The sequence below is a fragment of the Myotis brandtii genome, unplaced genomic scaffold, assembly GCF_000412655.1.
Source record: "Myotis brandtii unplaced genomic scaffold, ASM41265v1 scaffold1064, whole genome shotgun sequence".
In the NCBI taxonomy this organism is placed as follows: domain Eukaryota; kingdom Metazoa; phylum Chordata; class Mammalia; order Chiroptera; family Vespertilionidae; genus Myotis; species Myotis brandtii.
Window position 1 is genome coordinate 16,236 of NW_005353602.1, and position 20,998 is coordinate 37,233.

The 20,998-nt window shown below is 55.4% G+C and overlaps 1 protein-coding gene across 1 annotated transcript in view; it reads left to right on the forward strand.

Moving 5' to 3' along the window:
* RBM19 (RNA binding motif protein 19) overlaps positions 1-20,998 on the forward strand; it is an 87,706-nt gene that overhangs the window by 15,196 nt on the left and 51,512 nt on the right. The window contains exons 12-16 of the mRNA XM_005857034.2: positions 2,695-2,870; positions 3,251-3,311; positions 4,902-4,981; positions 6,317-6,372; positions 8,376-8,492. Of these exons, the coding sequence (XP_005857096.2) occupies positions 2,695-2,870; positions 3,251-3,311; positions 4,902-4,981; positions 6,317-6,372; positions 8,376-8,492 (490 nt within the window). The remainder of the gene's footprint in view (positions 1-2,694; positions 2,871-3,250; positions 3,312-4,901; positions 4,982-6,316; positions 6,373-8,375; positions 8,493-20,998) is intronic.

Sequence of the window (20,998 nt, forward strand, 5' to 3'; positions counted from 1 at the left end):
GTTGCCGAGGCTTTTAAACCATGGGTTTTCCAGTACGAGCTGGACTTTCAGCTTCTTTGGAAACATCTGAACGTCTGACACCCTGGGCTGACCTTCCTACGTGGCAGCTGTTGGCCAGTGTCAAGAGGGGGCTGCCCCTTAAACTGCTGTGAGCCCTCTTGGTCTCCATCATCCCCACTGTTCTTTTTTTTAATCTTTTTTAGTCTTCCATAAACCTCTCTCCAACCTGCAGGCACCTGAGACTTAAAATTCCGGCAGCCCCAGAATTTTCCCTGGGAATGTGGCTGCTGAGGTCCCTAACGAGACAGCACACTGAGGCCTGGAGCTGCGTGCGGCGTGGGCCTCAGTTCCTTCCTTTCTCCTCTCATCTCCGACGCAAATGCAATAAGAGCCAGGGTGGAGCTGTCCTCCCAGCTGAAGGCCGTGGCCTTCGTTTCCATTGAAGTTCTCATTCGGAACCGAAGTCTTAGCTGCTTTGCGTAGCTCTGCTTCCCCATCGTCAGTGATACAGTGTGCACCCTGCTTTGCTTTGCAAGTGGAGATCGAGTGCAAATGGCCACACGGTGGAGTCCCTTGTTGGGTAAATTGTGTGGGAAGGAGCCTTTATGTAGATGATTCTTTTTGTCCTGGAGAGACGCTGGGTTCTAGCTTCACCTCCGAGGGAGAGAAGACGCCTGTCCCACTGCTGTTCAGCTGTCACCCGTTCCCTTAGGGCTTCAAAGGGTTGTCCTGTGACAAAGCAGTTGACGCTTCACTAGGACTTGCAAGCATTAGACCTGCAGCAGAAAGAGGGCGGGATGGAGAGGCTTTGGTGCTCAGCACAGGTGTGGGGACAGACCTGAACCCCAAGCAGCCCCCGTGGGTCTCAGAAGTCTGAACCATTTGAGTGCTGGTGTGTGCGAGAGGCAGGGATGTCTCCATCAGCTCTGGGTGGCACGCTGAGTTGCCTTGCCCCGTGCCAGCCAGCCAAGCAGGGTCTGGATCTGCAGGGAGGGGTGGGCCCCCTGCTCAGAGCCCTGAGGCCGAGGGGTGAGGGCCCAGCTGATGGCTGCCTTTGCTGAGATGGTTTATTTCCTGGAGGCTGTGGGAGGGGCATCAGAAGCTTGGATGTGGGGTGGGGGGGACTTGTGTCCAGCCCCGACCATGTGACTTGGGGGGAAATGGGGGAGGTTGATGGAAACTGAACACGTTTCCCGGGCATCCCTGTGAGGCTCCCGTCACCTCGGGTGGAATTCACACTCTCACCCCATCTCCAGAAATAACCAGGAGCACCCTGAGCATTGCTTTCCTGCCGCGTGTGCGTGTGCGTGTGCATGTGTGTGTGTGATAGGATGGAAGTTACTAAACTCCAGAACATTGGGTGTACGTGAAATAAGCCCAGCCTGCACAATGGGCGAGTAAGTACAACCTTCAAGTGTCTGCAGTCACAGCTGGTTCACAGAACATACTTAAGGAGGGGTGAGAACGCTTGTTTGAACAACTTGAAGTATGAATGAGGGCACTCAAACACAGAACCGACCGAAACGCTATTTTTCTTTTCTGAAAGAAAAACTGTCCCACCCTGGCCACTGTACCTGAATGGTTAGAGCATTGACCCACGCACTGAAGGGTCGCTGGTTCGATTCCGGGTTAAAGGCACATTCTGAGTTGCAGATTCGATCCCCAGCCCCGGTTGGGGCGCGTGTGGGAACAGCCAACCGATGTCTCTTTCACACCGATGTTTCTCTCGGTCTCTTCCTCCCTCCCTTCCACTCTCTAAAAATCAATGGAAAAAATATTCTCTGGTGAGGCTTAAAAACAAACAAAACCAATTGTCCTGCTTCCTTCCAGGCCTGTGAGGAAGCCTGTGAGCCCTCAGGACAGTCCCGGGAGCTCTGCTCTGTCCCCGGTGTACAGACTGTGAGGGCAGTGAGTGACCTTGTGTATTGTTTCCTGTCTTACTTTCCTCCTAATTTTTTATCACGAGCATCAGGTTCTATTTAGCACCTCGAGCTGCCCATGAACTTGTCCGTGTGGTCGAACATCCTTCGGAAGCATCGTTGTCAGTGACCACACCCCTTATCCCAGGCGTTGGTGGCCCTGTAACTCTCCTCTCCTGCTCAGGAGCGTTTGGTGTGTGTGTCCCGCGTTCCCACGCGATGCCTGACTCTGAATCGAACATGTCACGTGTGGGTGAAAACACTCCTTTGTCAGTGCTCCCTGAAGCTGTGCGTGTTGGGAGTTGTAATTGAAAGGAGCATCCCTTAGCCTCAGAGCTATTGTTGGCGTTCTGTAATTTCTGAAAAGTTTTAAAGTTGAGTTTTAGTTTGAAAGTTCACTAAGTATTTTTTCTTTTAGAAAAAATAAAACTTGCTGAAGGTTTGGGGGTCAATAAAACCATTCACACAGAAGTTCACACGGCAGTTTACTTGGAAGTTCAAATGAGTGTGGGGAGTCCGAGCCTTTGAAGGGTCATCGTTTGGGGTCTGTGTTTCATGTTCCTTTCTCTTCAAAACAGAGGAAGGGGCGGGACCGCCTCTCCCTGTCCATCAGGACTTGCTAACCCAGCCCAGGCTGGGAGTGGTGCCCCTCCTGGCACCGCCCCCCCAGCAGAACACCCTGGATCCAGCAGGTTCTGAGCCTGAGGCAGAGTAGGCGTCATTTAATGGATTTTGGGTGCTTCTTTTTGTTTCTGTTTTTTTGATGGGGATCCAGTGCCAGACAGCGAGACCCGCGAAGGTGAAAAGCCGACAGAGGGAGGAGCAGCCGACGCTTCGTTGAAGATGGAGGAAGAGGAGGAGGAGGAGGAGGAGGAGGAAGAGAGCCTTCCTGGGTGTACCCTGTTTATTAAAAATCTCAACTTTGACACAACTGAGGAGACGCTGAAGGGGGTGAGTGATGGCTCCGGGGTGTGGGCTGGGAACCCCCCGGCTCACGTAGTCGCTGCCTGGCCTGCCTGTCAGCAGGTGGTCGTGTTGATCTAGTTGAGCAGCCAACGCCCACCGCCTGACATCTCTGCCGGGCCGTCCAGTGGACTTGTCGCCCAGGACCCCAGCAGCAGCCAGACCAGCCTGGGGCTGGGGAGGGAGGGCACCCACAACACCAAGGGACACGTCGGATGCCTGGGGAGGCGCCCGTCCTGCGAAAGCGCAGTCAGTGTCAGCGGCACGGACTTAGGGGACAGCCTGGGCACCCCCGTGTTTAAGGCCCCGCCTGGGACGGTTGCCGGATCAGCCGGGAACGGCGGCGACACCTGTTAACTCTCTTCCAGGTGTTTTCCAAGGTGGGCGCGGTGAAGAGCTGCTCCATTTCCAGGAAGAAGAACAAAGCAGGTACTGCCTGCGGAGCCTCAGCCGGAACCAAATGGTTCCGGAAGAAACGGGAGCTTTGGGTGGGGGGTAAGGGCGACTCGCACCAGGTTGTTTTGAGAGTCCTCTTGTTCTGAAATATTGTCACTGCCGAACCCGCTTGGCAGAGCGGCCCTGGCTCCTGTGTCCCAGAGACTCTGGTGCCCAGCGGGGCAGCCGCGCACGTCAGGGTCTGAGAACCTGGACTGTCGGACGGTTTGGGAGCAGGCACAGGCCGGTAGGGTGGCGCCGTTCAGTGGCAGAGGCCTCTCCTCCCCAGCACCTCTGCTGGGGGAACTTGCTCGGGAACAGCAGGAAATGCCGATCCAGGACTCTCCCCTTCCCCTCCGAGAAGTAACCCAGACGGAGACCATCTGGAAGGTTCCACCGAGGCATTAGCCACCCACCTCACTGGTCGGTGGGTGCCGGGGCCATGCAGAGGCCGCCGTGGTCTCTCCATTCGGCCTCGGGTGTTGTCCCGAGTTGCTCGGCCTCTGCTGTGTCTCCTCTCCAGCCCTGGCCTCCTGCAAGATGCTCTTAGAGATCTTGTTTTGTGTGTCCTGTAAACACCCCTTGTTTCCACAGCCATGCAGTCCCCCTCCCTTCAGTTTGGTGGCATTTGCAGGGATGCCACAAGTCCGCCTACAGCTGTGTCCTGAGGGACACACGAGCTGGTGGCTGCAGCACAGTGGGAGGGGCCAGGTGGGGCTGCCCAGCACAGGGTTTCACGTCAGCCCGAGGCTGGGAGGTGGAGGCAGCAGGCAGCAGGCAGGGGACAGAGGCTGGAGGTGGGAGCAGCCGAGTGCCGGCGGGAGTGCGCAAGGCAAAGGCAATGGCGGGAGACGGGAGAGACAGGCTAGTTCCAAAAGACAGAGGCCTCCATCCGACCCCAGCCAGTCCTGGAGTTCACCTTGGGGGGAAACAGAATAGGCTCAGGAAATGTGTGTGAAATGCTGGGGGAGGCACGCATCACATTTTCTGTCGAAAGGGCAAGATGCAGTTAGAGGTCTTACGTTGTGTGTGTCCTCTAAACCCCGCCCCAGTGCTATGCATCCGAGGTCGGGAAGCCAGAGCTGGTACAGTTTGAGCTCCCCGTCCTGACGGCCTGAGGCCGCCTCCCTCCCTCTCCCAGCCTCATGCCCGATGGTCAGAAGCACTGTTAGAGTGAGCCTTGGGCGTGTGGGACTGTCCCGCCCACGTCCACCTCAGCATTACCTGGAGGAGGGCAGGGGACTGCCAGGGAGAGGCTTTGCTGCGGTCACTGCCATGCTTGTCCCCGTCAGTCCCCTCTCCCTCCCAAAGGCGGAATTCTATTACGAAGCTAATTATCACGCCAGTCATCTGTTAATTCCAGGCAGCCTGCCTCGGGTGGTGGCTGTATCGCTTCCCTGGCTGACTCTACGAGATGACTAGTAATGAATGGCGAGCCAGGAGCTGAAACATTAGGGGGAATGAAGGAGGGTGTGAGGAAGAGGATACAAAGCCGAGGGCCAGGGGCCCTTGCACTTGGCCTTGCTCCCTCTTCGTGTTCCTCCCCACCAGCCACGCAGCGTGATTCCCGCCTCTCTCTTCCAGGGGCGCTGCTGTCTATGGGGTTCGGCTTCGTGGAGTACAGGAAGCCGGAGCAGGCCCAGAAGGCGCTCAAGCAGCTCCAGGTAAAGGGTTTCTCGGGAGAGGGCCGAGTCACAGGCAGGTGGGGGGTGGCGTCCCGTCAGCCCTCCATACTGAGTGGGAGTGCGGATCGCCCACGCTGCCTCCAATTCTCCAGGGGACTGTGGCCCAAGAGCAGCCAAGAGCCTTCCTCAGGGTCTGTGGTCACTGTGGTGCATTCATTCATTCACCCACAGCTCGTTATCAAGGGCCCGGGTGTGCTCACCACCCAGCTCTCCTTCCTCTCCCAGAGGTGCGCGTGGCCCGGGTGCAGTGGAAAGGCGCCCTACAGTTTCACCGTCCTGGGCAGCTTCGCTCATTTGTAGGAATGGTCCAGGTGACTGACTGTCCCAGGAGAGCTCCCTGGTCACGGGAACGGCCTTGTGGGTCATAACTGGGCACGTGGCCAGTACAGTTGTTCTAGTAGAACTTGACCTTCCCCTTGACTCAAGGCAGCTGCACGGAGGGCTGAGTTGGGTTTGGGTAGGATGATGGGGACGTGATGGCCTGGGGGCCTCCCTCCGCCTTCCGTTTGAAAGGCTCTCTCCAGCAGGGCTCGCACACGCAGGTGCCCACGGGGGCCAAGCAGTCAGTGAAGGGGCAGGCATGACCCAGAACAAACCCCACACTCCCGCCCGCTCCTTGGCCTCAGAGGAAGGTGGGCCCGGCGACCCGGGTCCGTGGTGTTTTGTTCGTGCTATTTTCTGAGCGGCACCGGGAGTCAGCTCTGCACGCTCCGCGGCCCTCCTCCCCGCCCATGTGAACCCGGATCTGCGGGGCTCTGCTGGGCACAGCGCCATCTGTCCTCGCAGTGCGCGCACGTGTGCACATTGTGCAGAGAGTCGTTCGCACGGAGCCGTGCGTGCTGTGTCTTATGGGCGATTTAAGGGATTTTTGAGGGTGATTTTCCTAATATGCCAGTTTTGCCTCGAGGGACCGACCTCAGAGCCTTGCTTAGATGCAGCTCCACTGGGCTTAGACCTTTTTTGGAAGAGCATACAAACCAGACTGAACTCTGCAAGCCGGGCCGAAGGGGCTCGCTGGGCTGAAAACACTTGCAGCCGGGGAAAATCCTGTGCCCTCGCGTGGCAGAATGGTCCCAGTCCCTCGTGGCTCGAGAGGACATTGGAGCGCCAGGTCTCTGACCACCAGCTGCTGCCGGCTCAGCGAGGGTGTTTCCAGGAAAAGCCCTGCTCTGTCCTGGGCTCCAGCTGGTCCCTCCTCCCGGGACCAGTCAGTCCCCCCAAAGGTTCCCATCCCCTCGCTCAGCCGAAGCCAGGCAGGGGGCGGGCGGGTGTTTCTAAGAGGAAGAGGGACAAGCGTGTCGTCTTACCTCATAGGGTCACGTCGTGGACGACCACAAGCTGGAAGTGAGGATCTCGGAACGAGCCACTAAGTGAGTCCCCGGGGCCTTCCCTTCCCTGTCATCCGGGTTCATCCTCTCGGTGCTGCTGCTGGTGCCCCGAGGGGCGTCTCACGGCCCTTACATCCTCTCCCCTACCCTTCCTAATTAAGGTGGTGGCATGCTTGCCAGCTCTGTCACCGTTTCCCTGACGGACGGGGGCCGGCCAGTCCTTGGGTAAATGTTTAATACACGCAGTGGAAGGCAGGGGCGCAGGCAGGAGAAACAAGCACATCCCACTACCTTGGCCGGGCCCGTAAACCAGGGAAGGCGTGCCGCTGGCTGCCACGTGGGCCGAACCAGAAGTGTGAAACCTAGACGCATCCCTTCATGGGGCTTTTTATTATGGAGCCAGACAACAGTGCCCACACGGCCTCCGTTAACTTGAGATTCAGTAGGTGTTTGAGGTGGTGACCAGCGACAGACCAATGCCCAGGGCCCAGCTTCCTGAAGCAGTGAGCTTTTTTGAGCTTTAGTTTTGCCCCGATATCTCCACCTGTCCGTACGTCTAAATGGGCTAGTATGTATACGTGAGGGGCTTCGCACAGCGCCCAGCACAGAACGCGTGCGCAGTGTACGCCATCGTCACCATTACCATTGCCATCCACTGGCCTCAGGCGATGAAGCGACCACATCTAACGGCCCTAGGGCCGGTCTCAGATACTTGCTTGGTACTTTTCAGCCACTCGGTCCTTGTGTGGTCCTGGAGCAAACTAGCTCTCAGTGAGCTCACCTGCTGTCTCCTCCCTCTTTGTCTGCTGATGCTGCCTGACATTCCAGCCCAGGCCGCCTGGGTGCTCCCATCCCGGTCTGCCACGCAGAACATCCTTAGCGAGAAGAAGGCTCGGTACAGGAGCCCTCGGAGACCCGATGGGTTCCTGAGCTGCGGTGTGAGCGCGGGGGTCCAGGCTCCTGAGCCCCACAGCTGTGGGTTCCAATCCAGGGGTGACCTTGGGGGTGACTGTGCCTGGAATTGAAACGTAATGGCCGGAGGTTGTGCGGAGCGTCTAACACGCGCGGGGCACACGAGAACTCGGCCACGGGTGGAGATCTGGCGACCTTTCTTCAGTCCCTGTTCCTAGGGAGTCGGGCTGTTGGCCAGCACAGCCCTAGACACAGACAGTGAATAGAAACGTGGTTGAATGTCCTTGGCTGTGAGACAGCGATAGGCCCCAGGAAGAGAAGTGAAGCCGGGGTTCCTGTTTCAGCGGAGATGGTAGGGAGGGCCTCTGTGGAGGTGACATGGGGCGGACTTACAGGAAGCGGCCGTAGCAACAGTCATCAGAGGGATGTTTATCACACGTGGGCGCTACACAGTGTTTGACATGACCTCTCTCGTTAAGTTCTCAGGCATTTTGAGGTCGGCACCATTACTAGACCCTCTATGGTTAAGGAAACTGAGGCCTTAGGGGCCAAGTGCCTTGCTCCAGCCACACAGATCCCAAGCGGCCAAGTTGGCATTTGCGCCTGGATGTTAACTCGCAGCGAGCCTTGACCCTTCCGTGGAGCGGGAGGTCCCTGGGAGCAGGGGCAGGAAAGGCAGGGCTGTGTTGGTGGAGTTTCTTCCCTCCCCTCCGGTCCAGCTCCCTGAGCAGAAGCTGGATGTGCTCTTGGTGAGTGATGAAAGCTCGCTCGCCATCAAGACCTTCGGACCAGCTGGGGTCTTTCTGCGTCTGGAACGAGACAGAGGAGTCTGGGTTTGGGGAGAGATAGGCCTCTCCTCACCAGGGCTCTGTCTTCAGTCCTAGTGGCCTCTAAGTCTCTTGGATGAAGGGCAGGAGACACCCACGGGTGGGATGTGTGACCAGAGAAGATGATTATGGTCTATTCCCCGGGGAGGCTGCCTCCTGCCCTGTGCCCGCAGCCTCGTGCACACTCACTCCCTAACTCCCTCGCCTGAAGGGAAGACCAGCTTTGGTTTGGGGGGAGGGTGGTCGAGTCAGTGTAAGGCAGCAGCTACCGACCCCCAAGTGACCGGCCCCTCCCCCACCCTGCAGGCCAGCCCTGACATCCGCTCGGAAGAAGCAAGTTCCCAGAAAGCAGACCACCTCCAAGATCCTGGTGCGGAACATCCCCTTCCAGGCCCACAGCCGGGAGATCCGCGAACTCTTCAGGTGAGCAGCGCCGGCTCGGTCCCGGTTCGGTCCGGGGGACGGCATATGTGGGAACCTGCTGGAGCTTTGGGGAGGCGGCCTTGGGGCCACGGTGGCACCCCTGGGGGCCAGCGCCGTGGTCTCTAAAGGTCATCTGTGGCTGCCTGTGATTTATCTCCGAGTTTCAGCTCTGCTCTCCAGAGTGTGGGGCAGAAAGTAGTAGAAAGGGCGGTCTTCTCCCCCATCAGCTCTCCCCTTGGTCTTGCTGACGTTTCTACTGCTCAGGGCCCTCCTTTGGTTTAAGCCAGTGGTTCCTCACCTTGGCAGCCCCTTCGAATCACCTGGTGACTTACAGGCTTACCCCTGTCAGGCCCAACCCCCAGCGTTGGATTCCCTTGGAAAGTCCAGCCAGGGTGGGGACCACTGGGCTGCATGGCTGTGTGTGGAGAGCACCTTTTAAAATGAAGGTGCATCCCCTACATAAGTAATGCCAACCTGCAGAGACCTCTCGGGCCCAGCAGATGAGAGGACCTGCAGGAGCAGGCCAGGCGGGGACTGACGCGGTGATGTGCAGAAATGCAGGTTTGATCAGCCAGTTCTTCCCACGTTTGGAAAGAGAAACTGGCAATCCGAATTTTTAGGGGAATATGTTGGCAAGTCATTCGCTTTCTAAAATCAAACACCGTGCAGGACAAAGTCTGTGTGGACGGGATACAGCGCAGGGGCCACTTGGCTGCAGCCCTGCGCTCGTACCTCACACTGTCCGCTTTCTCAGGTTGGTTAGCTGCCCCCCAGCACCAAGTCCCGGATGCTATGAGAGGGAATAAGGGGGATGTTTAAGCCCAGGCATGCCCAGGTGTGTGCTGGGCGGCCCAGAGAGAGGCCTTCTGGCCCTCAGAATGGAAGGGCAGGTGACATTAGCCCCAGCCAGGCAGCTCGTCCAGGCTTGAATGGGACCTAAGAGAGTTCTGGAAACCTACATGGGTGAATAATGAAGGATTCTGCATACCAGGCCTCGGCCATGCAGCCTGTGTGTGTCTAGTTCCAGCATGAAGAGCTGGGTGTATTAGAATTGCCAGTTAGCATTTTACAAGGTCAGCAGTGGATGCAAAGTTAAGTTCTGTGTTCCAGAGACTAGAGCGAAGTTTCCTGGTGTGAAATTTACCCCTTTGCTCTCACTCGGTGGTTTAAAGAAAGGGAAGCTGGTTAGAGGATCTGCTTTAAAAATCTCCGTCCTCCCTGCCGCGCTAAGTCACATGCTGGCGCACGATTCCCGCAGGCCTGGGCTCCTGCAGGAATGGGTTTCTGCAGGCGTGGGTTCCCGCAGGCCTGGGTCCCTGCAGGCGTGGGTTCCTGCAGGCCTGGGTCCCTGCAGGCCTGGGCTCCTGCAGGCCTGGGTCTCTGCAGGCGTGGTTGGCCGGGGTTGAAGCAAAGACACCGGCCCCACCGGGTTCTGAGTAGCAGGGCCTTCGCGGTGGGCCAGGTCCCCTGTGTGGGGGCAGCCTGGTGAGATGGGGTCTCACTCTGGGGGATGTTTTCCTGCAGCCTGGATAGCAGTGGAGAGGAGTGTGCGCAAGGGCGTCGCTACAGCGCGTATGGGTCCTAGCCTATGGTGTCCGCTTGGTTAACATGCCTCCACTCTTTAAAAAGAATCCAATTTAAGACCTGCCAGCTCCGAACGGAATTGCTCCAAACGGCGCGTGTGGATCAGGAAATAGTATCCCGTCGAAATGACAGTTTCACTTGGTTCGCAGTCTGTTTAGGATGACACTTATCCAGGGAACAAAAGACCACACGGCAAGGGAACAGCACTTTGTTTGGTCTTGTGTTTTATAATTTATTTTGAGAAGACAGGGAATTAGTGTCCACTGAGCGTAATTACATGCGGTGCCTTCCCCCTGCCATTGTTCTGTTGGGATTTGCATCAACCCCTGGAGACGGGAAGGCCTCTGCCAGGGCTCACCTTGCTTTGTTGTGCCTGTGAGCTCGGAGTTTGAGGCTGTTCCGAGGGGCGGCCAGCAGGGGTCGCTGTGAGCCTTCTCAGGGAGACCAGCTTGTCCAGGAAACCAGAGACCGATTTCAGACAAAGCCAGTGGCCAACAGGGTTTGGGGGAACCAGTCTGATCCATTTTGCCAGGCACGTTTTGTGGACTTGCCCTACCAGGTGTAATCAAGATCCCAGCTCCGTCTTACGGAGCTCTCACTGCTGTGGGCGCCTGGCTGCGCTCCTTCCCAGGCAGTGTCTTCCCCTTTAGCTGCACAGCAGCCTGCAAAAAAGGGGGGCGGGATGCTGTTGCCTCTTCTGCATCCCGAAGGGAACTGGAGACCGGGACACAAAGCATCCTGCTGAGACCACTCAGCTGAGCCCGGAGTTGAATGTCAGTGTCTGACTCAGAGCCTGGGCTCGGACCACTCCTGTCTCCCAGGTCTAGAGAGGGCACCGTCGTCTCCCAGAGCACCGAGTTATAGCTGCTAAAAGTGAGGCCTTCAGCTCCCCTCCCACTGGCTCACTCCCAACCCCAGCCAGGGTAGCTGGCCTGGCCTGTTCTCCCGCAGCCCGCATTACTGTCCGCCAGCCCGTCGCACTGCTGCCCTGGGAGTGCTGTCCACGTGGTGGTTTAGTGTCCACCTTACCCCTGCCCCAGACTACAATCTCAGACACACTGTCTGCCTCTCTGCTGTGTCCACAGCTCCCTGATACAGAGCCGGTGCTCAGTAAATGTTTGCTGAGCACACACAGCCATTGTGCAGAGCCTTGCTCCATGGAATCCTGATAAAGACGGAGCTCGTGAGGCACAGAGAAGCTAAGGAGTTGCGCAGGGTCACACAGCTCTGCAGCAGCATTGCCAGGTGACTCTCAGTCTAGAGCAGGGGTCCTCAAACTTTTTAAACAGGGGGCCAGTTCACTGTCCCTCAGACCGTTGGAGGGCCGGACTACAGTTTAAAAAAAAAACTATGAACAAATTCCTATGCACACTGCACATACCTTATTTTGAAGTAAAAAAACAAAACGGGAACAAATACAATATTTGTATTTGCATGTGGCCCGCAGGCCGTAGTTTGAGGACCCCTGGTCTAGAGGCCCTCCCCCCATTGTCCCCAAGGGTCAGCGATATCAGTGAGAGCTGCTGGCTGGTCAGGCGGCTGCAGGCTGCAGAGGGAGAGCTTTTCATCTGAGCCTCTTTTTTTGTTGTTAGTTAGTTTCTTTCTTGGAGGTGTGAACCACCTGCTAGGGGTGTGAATGGGTGAGCTCACAACAGGTGTCTGGAGGCCTTAATTACACGCTTGCATCTCCTGTGCCCGGTGCACCTGTTGTGTCGGCTTTGTGGACAGCGCTGTCCGTCCCTGATCTCTTCTCCTCATTTCCTCTCTCAGTGACCATGACCATGACTGTGGAGGGAGGGCTGAGGACAGCTGGCCTGCTGAGTCCTCCCTCGCCCAGGTGTGGGGTCATTGCCTGATTAACTCCTGGTTTGTCAGCAATACTTTTCCAAAGCCGTGAGCCGCCAGCACTGTCATCTGCCCTGAGCAGAGGGGGTTACTTCCTGTTTACCAGGCTTCTTAGGGAAGAGGCTCTGCAAAAGAAAGAAAAGAAAATAGCCTTGAGCAGCTCCTCAGGGCCTTGCAGAAGGGGTGTGTGGGGGGAGAGGAAACCCTCAGCCAGAGTTCTCTGAGGGGTGGGGTGGGGAGGGCAAGGCTTCCCCAGGTGCCCCTCCCCCACCCCTGCAGAGAGACCCAGGGTAGAGGGTACCCCATCCCATCACTCGTTTTCGTGTTGTAGGTGGTGCGTCACACCAGTGGCAGCATTGAGTATTAGTGTCAGAGACCAAATGACCCTCAAGCCTATAAATGATTGGCTCTCTGGCCCTTTATGGGGACAGGGTGCTGATCCCCAAACAAAGGTAAACATGGCCTCGTGGAGATGGGCACACCCTAGGTAAGGGTTTTGGTTTTGTTTCTAGTTTTAGCTACACAACTAAGGTGTTCTTTCTCCCCCTTTTATAAAACGTACAAACATTACAGGCAAGGCTGTAGCCCGTTGACCCCCGCTAAGGACAAGAGGTGAGGTCCCAGCGCCATCTCTGGGTTCCCTTCTCCAGCCACTCCCCACTCTGACCCGTTTCCTCATCAGGGGCCCCTGCCCCTTCCACTGTGCTGAGGTTTGTCTTGTTTTAAGACTGTTTTTCAGAGCAGGTTAGGTTTACATTGAGAGGAAGGTGCAGAGAGTTCTCACATGTCCCTTGTCCCCACCCACATAGCCCCTCCCTCATTACCCACATCCCCCACCAGAGTGGGACATGGGTTACATCAGTGAACCTACACTGACACACAGTAATCACCCAGCGTCCAGGTTACAGATGGTTCCCCCTTAGGGTGTACATCCTGTGGGTTCGGATAGATAATGACACTACCATTATGGTGTCAGAGTAGTTTCACTGCCCTAAAGTATATCCACTTTGCTGGGAGCATTTGGGCAGTTTGCAGTTCTTTAGCTAGTTCACGAATAAATGTTCCTGTGAACATTCCCGTGTGTGTCTTGGTGACCGTGTGCCTGGTTTCTGTAGGGTGTCCATGGAGGAGGGGCATTGCTGGTCATGGGGTGTGCACAGCTCAGTCACTAGATACTGACTCGTTCCCAGGGCACTTGTATCAGGTGGCACTGCCTGGGCATTGCTGGTCATGGGGTGTGTACAGCTCAGGTCACTAGATACTGCCAGACTCGTTCCCAGGGCACTTGTATCAGGTGGCACTGCCACCATCAGTTTGGGTGTTCTGGTTGCCCCTCGTCCTCGCCAACACTTGGTATTGTCTGTCTCTTTTTAGCCATTTTGATGGATAAACAATGACATCATCATATTGTGGTTTTATCTTGCACTTTCCTGATGGCTAAGGAAATCAGATGTCTTTTCATATATTTATGAGTGTTTGGACACACTGTGTTGTGGAATGCCTGTTCAAGTCTTTTGCCCATTTATTAAAAATTGGGTCATTTGGTTTTTTTCTTTGCCAATTTTTCTTCATTGTCTCTCTTTCTCTTTTTAGCCATTTTGGTGGATAAACAATGACATCATCATATTGTGGTTTTATCTTGCACTTTCCTGATGGCTAAGGAAATCAGATGTCTTTTCATATATTTATGAGTGTTTGGACACACTGTGTTGTGGAATGCCTGTTCAAGTCTTTTGCCCATTTATTAAAAATTGGGTCATTTGGTTTTTTTCTTTGCCAATTTTTCTTACTAACTTTCTAGTCACTTTTTATATTATTTCTTAAATATTCTGAATCCTAGTTCTTTGGTGGCTATATGATTGGAGTCCCTCTCTCTCCCATTTTGTCGTTAGCTTAATGGTGCCGTCTTAATGGTGTCCTTTGGTGAATAGAGGCTGTTAATATTGTCAGTTTGTCATTTTTTCCTTCATGGTGAGGATGTCTGTGTCCTGTTTAAGAAACCTTTGCCTCCTCCAGGCTCATGAAGGAAGTCTGCCGAGTTTTCCTCTGCAAGCTTTGACCTTTCACCTTTAGGCATGCAGTCCGTCTGGGATTGATTTTTGTGTATGGCGTGAGGTAGAGATCGAGGGACATTTTCCCCCACATGGATATTCAGTGGGTCCAGCATCATTTATCGCCGAGACCATTCTTTCCTCTGCTCTGCAGTATTGATTTTGTCATAAATCAGGTGACTGTGTGTGTGAGGGTCCGCTCTGGACGCTGTGATCCGTTCCACGGGTCTATCTGTCTACCCTGTGCCAATACCTGCGGTCCTAATTACCGCGGCTTTGTTATCGCGTGGTGTCTAGTGTCTTTGTTCCTCAAGATCGCCTGGGCCCGGTCAGCTCTTTGCATGTCAGGCCTCTGGGCTTTCATAAAACCACAGCAACTGCAGGTTCTGAGCAGAGGGGGGGGGTGGGGCGCTTTTATATTCAGAGATCTTGTGGGGAGCAGAGGGGTCAGCATGGGTTTGAGGAGGCACCCCGGGTGGTTTCTGTGGTCACCTGGGCCAGAGCTGACTGGCTGGACCCAGTGTCAGGTGGAAAGGGGGAGCTGCCTGGTCGATTTGGGGATGCATTTGCAGAGAGCCTGATGGCTTCAGTGAGGACTGGGATGCAGAGAGGACAGCGGCTGGGAGACGGCACATTCAGGTGGAATAGCCTGAGCGAGGCCTCAGCCCCACTCGGCACGCCACCCCTTCCTCGCTGTGATGTGTCACTCACAACCACTGGCCGCAGGGGTGGTGCCCGGGTCGCGGGTCTCCGCTGGCCTGCCCATGGGTGCGTGTGTTCGTGGGTTCTGGTGAACACTCCTGTGGGGAACACCTGGTTCAGGGTCGCCTCCTAGCTCCTGGATGTCAGCGGCTGCACCAGCATCGCTGTATCGCTGACCTGAGATCGAGGCTATGTCGATGGTGCCTCCGGGCAGTTGCGCAGCCCTTACTCTCTCTAAGATCAATAAAATAAAATATTTTTTAAATGTTATTTTTCAAAGTTACTGCCGCTGACCCCGGGGCCAGGACGCAACAGCGCTTGCTCAGACAAGATGTCAGGTTACCCGGGTTCTCCCTTCTCGTGCCGTCCTCGTCCTCATCGTCAGCAGTTGGATGTCGCTTGGAAAGGAGACTGTGTGATTTTCCAAGTGAGAGAACACGGGCGGGGGGGTCAGGAGACCTGAATTCTCGCCCAGCTCTGCCCTGTGTGACCTTGGACGTGGCGTGACTTCTCAGAGCTTCCATTTGTTGAATGAATCGGTGACGGGGTTGGGCGAGGCCAGGCAGGGTGGGTAGCTGCCGCCTTGCAAGCCAATACCCAGCCTTGTTGGCCACAGCGGGCTAGAATTGGGTTGGAGGATGGTGAGGCCGCCTGGGCTCCTGGGAAATGGCATGGCAACTGGTGAGTGATGTCCGCCACGGACCGTCCGCAGTAGGTACACCACCGCCGCAGGCGTTGGCCTAAGAACATGGTGTTCGTGGCATGTGGCAAGGGCTTTTCTGATTCTGTCCGACTGGCAGCGTATCCCAAACCAGGGCCCATGGGAAACCACAGAGTTTTCCTCTAAAAAGCCACAGGCACCTCTGAGGGCTGGAGAGCGTGGGGTTGCGGCTTTCTCCCTTCCTTTGCGGTTCCGGAGGCTTGGTCTTCCATTGCAGCTGACGTTTTCTTTCTCTCCACAACCGTCTGGTCCAGACCCAGTGACAGAGGCCCAGGGAGCACCTGGGGAGGCCTTGCGGGTCCTTGGGGGGCAGGCAGGGTGGCACTGGGCGCCCTGATTCCCTGCAGTCGGACGCCGTCACCGCAGCCTGCGCTCACCTTGCCTTCACACTTCCTCTCTCTCCATTCACTTCCTTGCCAGCTACAAGGTCTCTGCGCTTTGTCTGGGCTTGTGGGGAGGACGCCGTCGGCTCATTGTTGCGGCTGATAATTGTGCTCCTGTCTCCGCGTCCCGGGTGCTGAGCGGCAGCGGGAGCCCCGGCCGTCTCGGGAGGCTTCTGTTTCCTCCTGTCTCGGAGCTTCCCCTGGAAAACGGAGGTCTCCACACACTGCTTTCTAGTTAAGAAAGAGCTCGTCCGTTTAGCAAATATTTACTAAGCATCTCTAGTGAGGCAGGGACGCGGCAGGTGCTGGGTTACAGAAGCAAACGGGAACTCCGGGAAGGGACTGCCTTGGCCCAGGGGGCCGTGCACCCCAGGTCCACCCACTGAAGCCCGTCCGGAGAGGGCAGGTCTTCTACATCGTCGGCCTGGTGACAATCCAGGACTCAGAGTCCATCCCTATAGAAGGGCCAGGGTAACACTGGTTTGCTGTAAGGACAAGGTCAGTGATGCTGGCAAGGACTTGTCCTTCGGCCCGGCCCAGGGGTAGCTGTCATCTAGCGTGGCTCACACCTACAGCTCCTGCAATGCACAGGGCGGCCCTGAGAGCCAAGGGACGGGGCTCCTACGCCCAGCCCTGCTGCTAGTTAGCTGTGTGCTCTCAGGAACGTTACCTGACCTTTCTGGTCCTCCCGAGGACACTGGGTGAGGGAGCTCAAGTGCATGATTGTCTGTGAAAGGGTGTTCTGTTCTAATGGAACATTTCATAAAATTGGGGGCCGTGCCCCGTGTTTCTCAAACCTGAGTAATGTCTAAGGAGTCCTCTTAAAGAAAAGGAAACATCTCGTGGCCCTTCCCCCATGGCAATCATGTAAATATTGTTATTAATATGCGACTTAAGTGTGTACAAATGTAAAATTCCGAACAAACTGACAACTTATGCTCATGGTTCTCTTAGGACTATAAAACCAGAACACATTTTCAAATTAAACACAAACAAAATTTAAAATCAATGAAATTCAAATTAAGAATGTTAGTTTAGTGTGATGGATAGCATTGTTTTGCAGGAACGAGATCCAGAATGTGGGTTTTGGTATTAGGAAGATATAGCCGCCGCAGGTCCAGATCTATAATCCGTCTCGATACTCTTCCGTCAGTAACACCAATGCAGAGTGCCTTCTGGTGGCTCTTAGCACCGTCTCTGCCCCCTCTCTGTCCATTGTATGCTCTTTAACGCCAAAGCCAACCCTTTTAAAACTTGAATTGCACCCTAGCCGGTTTTTGAGCAAAATACTGAGCGTGGTTAGAGAGTCGGCCCATGGACTGAAGGGTCCCGGTCCAACTCCGGTCAAGAGTACCCCTCGGTTGCAGGCTTGATCCCTGGCCCTGGTTGGGACACATGCAGGAGGCAACCAATTGATCACATCAGTCTCTCACATCAATGTTTCTCTCTGTGTCTCTCCCTTCCACTCTCTCTAATTTCTCTCTCTGTGTCTCTCCCTTCCACTCTCTCTAATTTCTCTCTGTTGTGTCTCTCCCTTGCACTCTCTCTAATTTCTCTCTGTTGTGTCTCTCCCTTCCACTCTCTCTTGTTGAATATCAATGGGAGACTATCCTCAAGTAAGGATTAACAAAAAACAACAACAGCCTCCAATTGCATTAAATGAAGATAGGACAGTGCCACTTTGGTGAGGTGTTGTTTTGACCAGCGTTTTATGTCATTTCAAAACTCTTTCATATACAAAACTCTTTGGAATCTTTCTCTGTTATTAGCAAGTCAGACCTTTAGTCCTTTAAAAGTCTTTCTTCCGATGAGAAAAGCAACCCATTGCAGAGAGTTTGGGAAATTGAACAAAAGCCAAAGCCACCCGCCCACATTCCCACCAGATGACAGCGATCGCTTTGACGGGCTTTCCCGCATCCCTCCTCTTGGCACGCCTTGGTAGGCGGGCAGGTATTAATATCGCCATCTCACGGGTGAGGAGCTGGCGGTCAGAGAGGCTAAGGGCCTCGCCGGAGGTCTCGTAGCTGCTTAAAGGCCGCACCGGCCCGAGCCTGAGTTCCAGTCTCTGCCTCCTTTCCTGGGCCCTGGAGGTGAGGTTTGACGTAACCCCGGATTGGCACCCCACCTTTTCATGGGGTGCCAAGAGCCTCTTGTCCTTCTGAGTGTGGCTCGTAAAAGCCCAGCTCAGAGTAAGTGACGGGGGTGCTTCCTGGGAGGGAGTTGATGTTTAAACTGGCCTTCGCTGGCACCGAGGGGGTTATTCAGGTCGCACATTGTCACACACGAACCGGAAAAGCTCCATGTTTACCCAACGCGTGGACGGAGGAATAGAGGCGTCTGTGAGGGAAGGTGTGGGCAGAGAGAGAGAGAGGCGTGTGGAGAAGCTTCTAATCCACGCGCCTGGATTAGACAATTAGACTCAGCCTACCTTGAGTTTAAATAAAGATCCTTAATGGCTTGTTCGCAAAGGCGCTTTTTTTTTTTTTTTTTTTTACCTCAGCCTGAGCCTTCGCCTCCGCTTCTCTTAATATAGCCAAGCTTACCCCAGAACAGCAAAAGAACAAAAAATAATAAAAAATTCAGTGGGTTTTCTAAGGGCCCCTGAACCTCTTGGGTGAATGTGGAATTTTCCCAGACATTCTGAAGATTCGAGTAAGTGAATGTTAACAGCCCTGCCCACCTGGACAGCCCAGACCCTGCCTTGACCGGCAGAGAGAGACCCAGCAAGGCCCAACCCAGGCAAGTGCCAAGGAGTTCAGATCCGCCGCCTCTCCCCGCTCGGAGCCCCTCTGTCCTGGGAGCCGGGAAGTGCTGACCACACAGTTTGCCCTCCCTGGGGCTGGTTTGTGCTTTTCTGAACACACTGTGTGTGCTGGCATCCCCGTCCCCAGGGAGAAGCAGCCCACGTCCTAGGGAAAGAGTTGGCTTGATGAATAAAAACAGAAAAACAGCCCAGCGGCCTGCTGTGGACTGCGGGAGGGGGGCCAGGCCCATGTGGTGTGGGCTGGGAGGGAGCTGCCTGATTGATGGACAGAAAACTCCCCACGGGTCGTTCCCACTCAGGTTCCGTCCGCACATCCAGTGCAGCTCCGCCTGTGCAGCATCCCTCCCGGGGAGGATTCCGGACCCGCTCCACGGCCCTGCGGGACCGCTGGGAGCCGAGGGGATCAGGACAGCCTTGCACGTTTAGCTGGTTTGGTTGGGGTTTTTTGTGGGTTTATTTTTTAACTGATCTCTCCACGGTGGCCTGAGCTTATCTCCAGCATCCCCACGCATTGCCCGCCACGCTCGGGAGCCAGGGGTGGGGAGCATGTGGCCGGTCCCACTCACGAAGAGTCCCTCATTTGTATCTCATTTTCGAGTTATTATCGAGCCGCCGGTTGTGAGAGTATTTTGACAGCAGCTGTCAGCAAGGTGCAAGCGGCTGCCATCGCCTCCGATTGGCTGAAGACGCCTATGGCAGCTGAGTAATGCCCAAGCCTACCCAGCCCTGCCCGAAACGGGAGCAGGAGGCCGGGGCGGGGAGCCCAGGGAGGAAGAGCAAAGGCAGGGTGACCCCCGGCCACTCCAGGCCCAAAGCCGGCCGGCTCACCGCAGCCTCTGTGTCGTTAGCATTTTTCTGACTCCTGCTGGAGAACCGGCTGTAAAAGACTCGGATAGTGTCTCGTGTTTTATTTGTTTTAATTGAGGTTTGGGGCAGTGAGGGGAGGGGGGATGAGAGAGGATCCATCCAAACAACCATTTAGTCTTGTCAGAGTTCATTTACTGAATTAGCGAGGTTACTGCTCCCAGCCCCCAGCTGCCAGCCCGGAAGCCAGAGCGGGAGCCGGGAGGGCAGCGATGGAGAGCGGAGCCCAGGCACTTGGCTCGGTGCAGGCTGCTCCCTCCGCTCAGCTGGAGAGCAGGGAGCGCACGTGTTCCCTCTGCCTCAGAAGAGTCTTCTCTCCACAGTATGCATCGTTCCGCGTGTGTCCTTCCGAGCGTGGGCATGGAGGCCTGGGATAAATAATGCTTAGTATTCACTGCCTTTTACCCAAGCAGTTTAAAATTCATTCCCTTCTTTTCCCTTTTTTTAAAATTCATTTCCCTTTTTTTTTTTAAGTATAAAAAAATGTTAGTGGCACCAGAAAGCAGATGTTTTGTGGTCGGGAAGCGTGCTTTTACCTTAAATTGAGGGTCCGTGAGGGTAGTCTCAGACATGGGGACTGCAGGAGAATGTCAGCTTTGCATGTTGGACAGGGGAGACCACGTGTCATTCCTGTTTGCTACCCCCCACACCCCCACACCCATGCGGACTTCCACTTCTCTCACTTTGGGTGTCAGCTGCTGCCATCAGACGAGACGCGGGCTGACGGGGTGTTACAGGTGCGCGCTCACTGCATCCCCACGGATCTCCCTTGCCCGCTGGGACTGGAGAGCTGAAAACATAGGTTCTCTTCGTGTTCAGCTTGTGCCCATCAGGGGACATTGGGTCGTGTCTGAGGTCGTGTAGGGTTGTCACAACGTGGGGGGAGCTACTGGTACCTGGTGGGTGGGAGCTGGGCTGCTGCCAAGCACCCTCCAGGGCACAGGACAGCCAAGGACGAGGAAGCGCCCACCCCAGGTGTCGGCAGTGCCCAGGTGAGACGCCCTGGGCTAGACTGCAAGGCAGGGCCTCTGCAGAGGAGCCGGGGCTGTGAGTGTCCCTCGGGAGGAGTGCTGCAGGCATGGCGGCTGTGCCTGCCCACCCAGCGCTCCCATCCCTGTGACAGCCAGAAACAGCCCCACAGCTTCCCAGAGGCCCTCTGGGGGGCAGTGCCCCCGGCGAACCACTGCCGTTCGTTTGCTTTTTGTGGTGACCATGTGCTCAGTGCCAGGCTGAGTTCTCACCCGCTCTTTTCATGTTTAGTCTCCATGCAGTCGCAGGAGGCCACTGTTATCACATGCGTGTGAGAGGCAGGAAGGGCAGTGAGGTTAGAGAGGCGGCATCCCCTGCCTGCAGCCCAGAAGCAGGGAAGACGGGGTTAAAACCCCTACTGTCGGGCCACAGTCCTAGCCACTCTGTTCATCTTTGGTCCTCACAGAGCCTCAGTTTCCTCATCTGCTAAGTGGGAGCAAATGGTACCCATCCTCCCATCTCGTCTTTTTTTTTGCGGATCTTTTTTATTTCTTTTTTAATCCTCATCCAGGATATACTTCCATTGATTTTATTATTTTTTTTAATCTTTATTGTTCAGATTA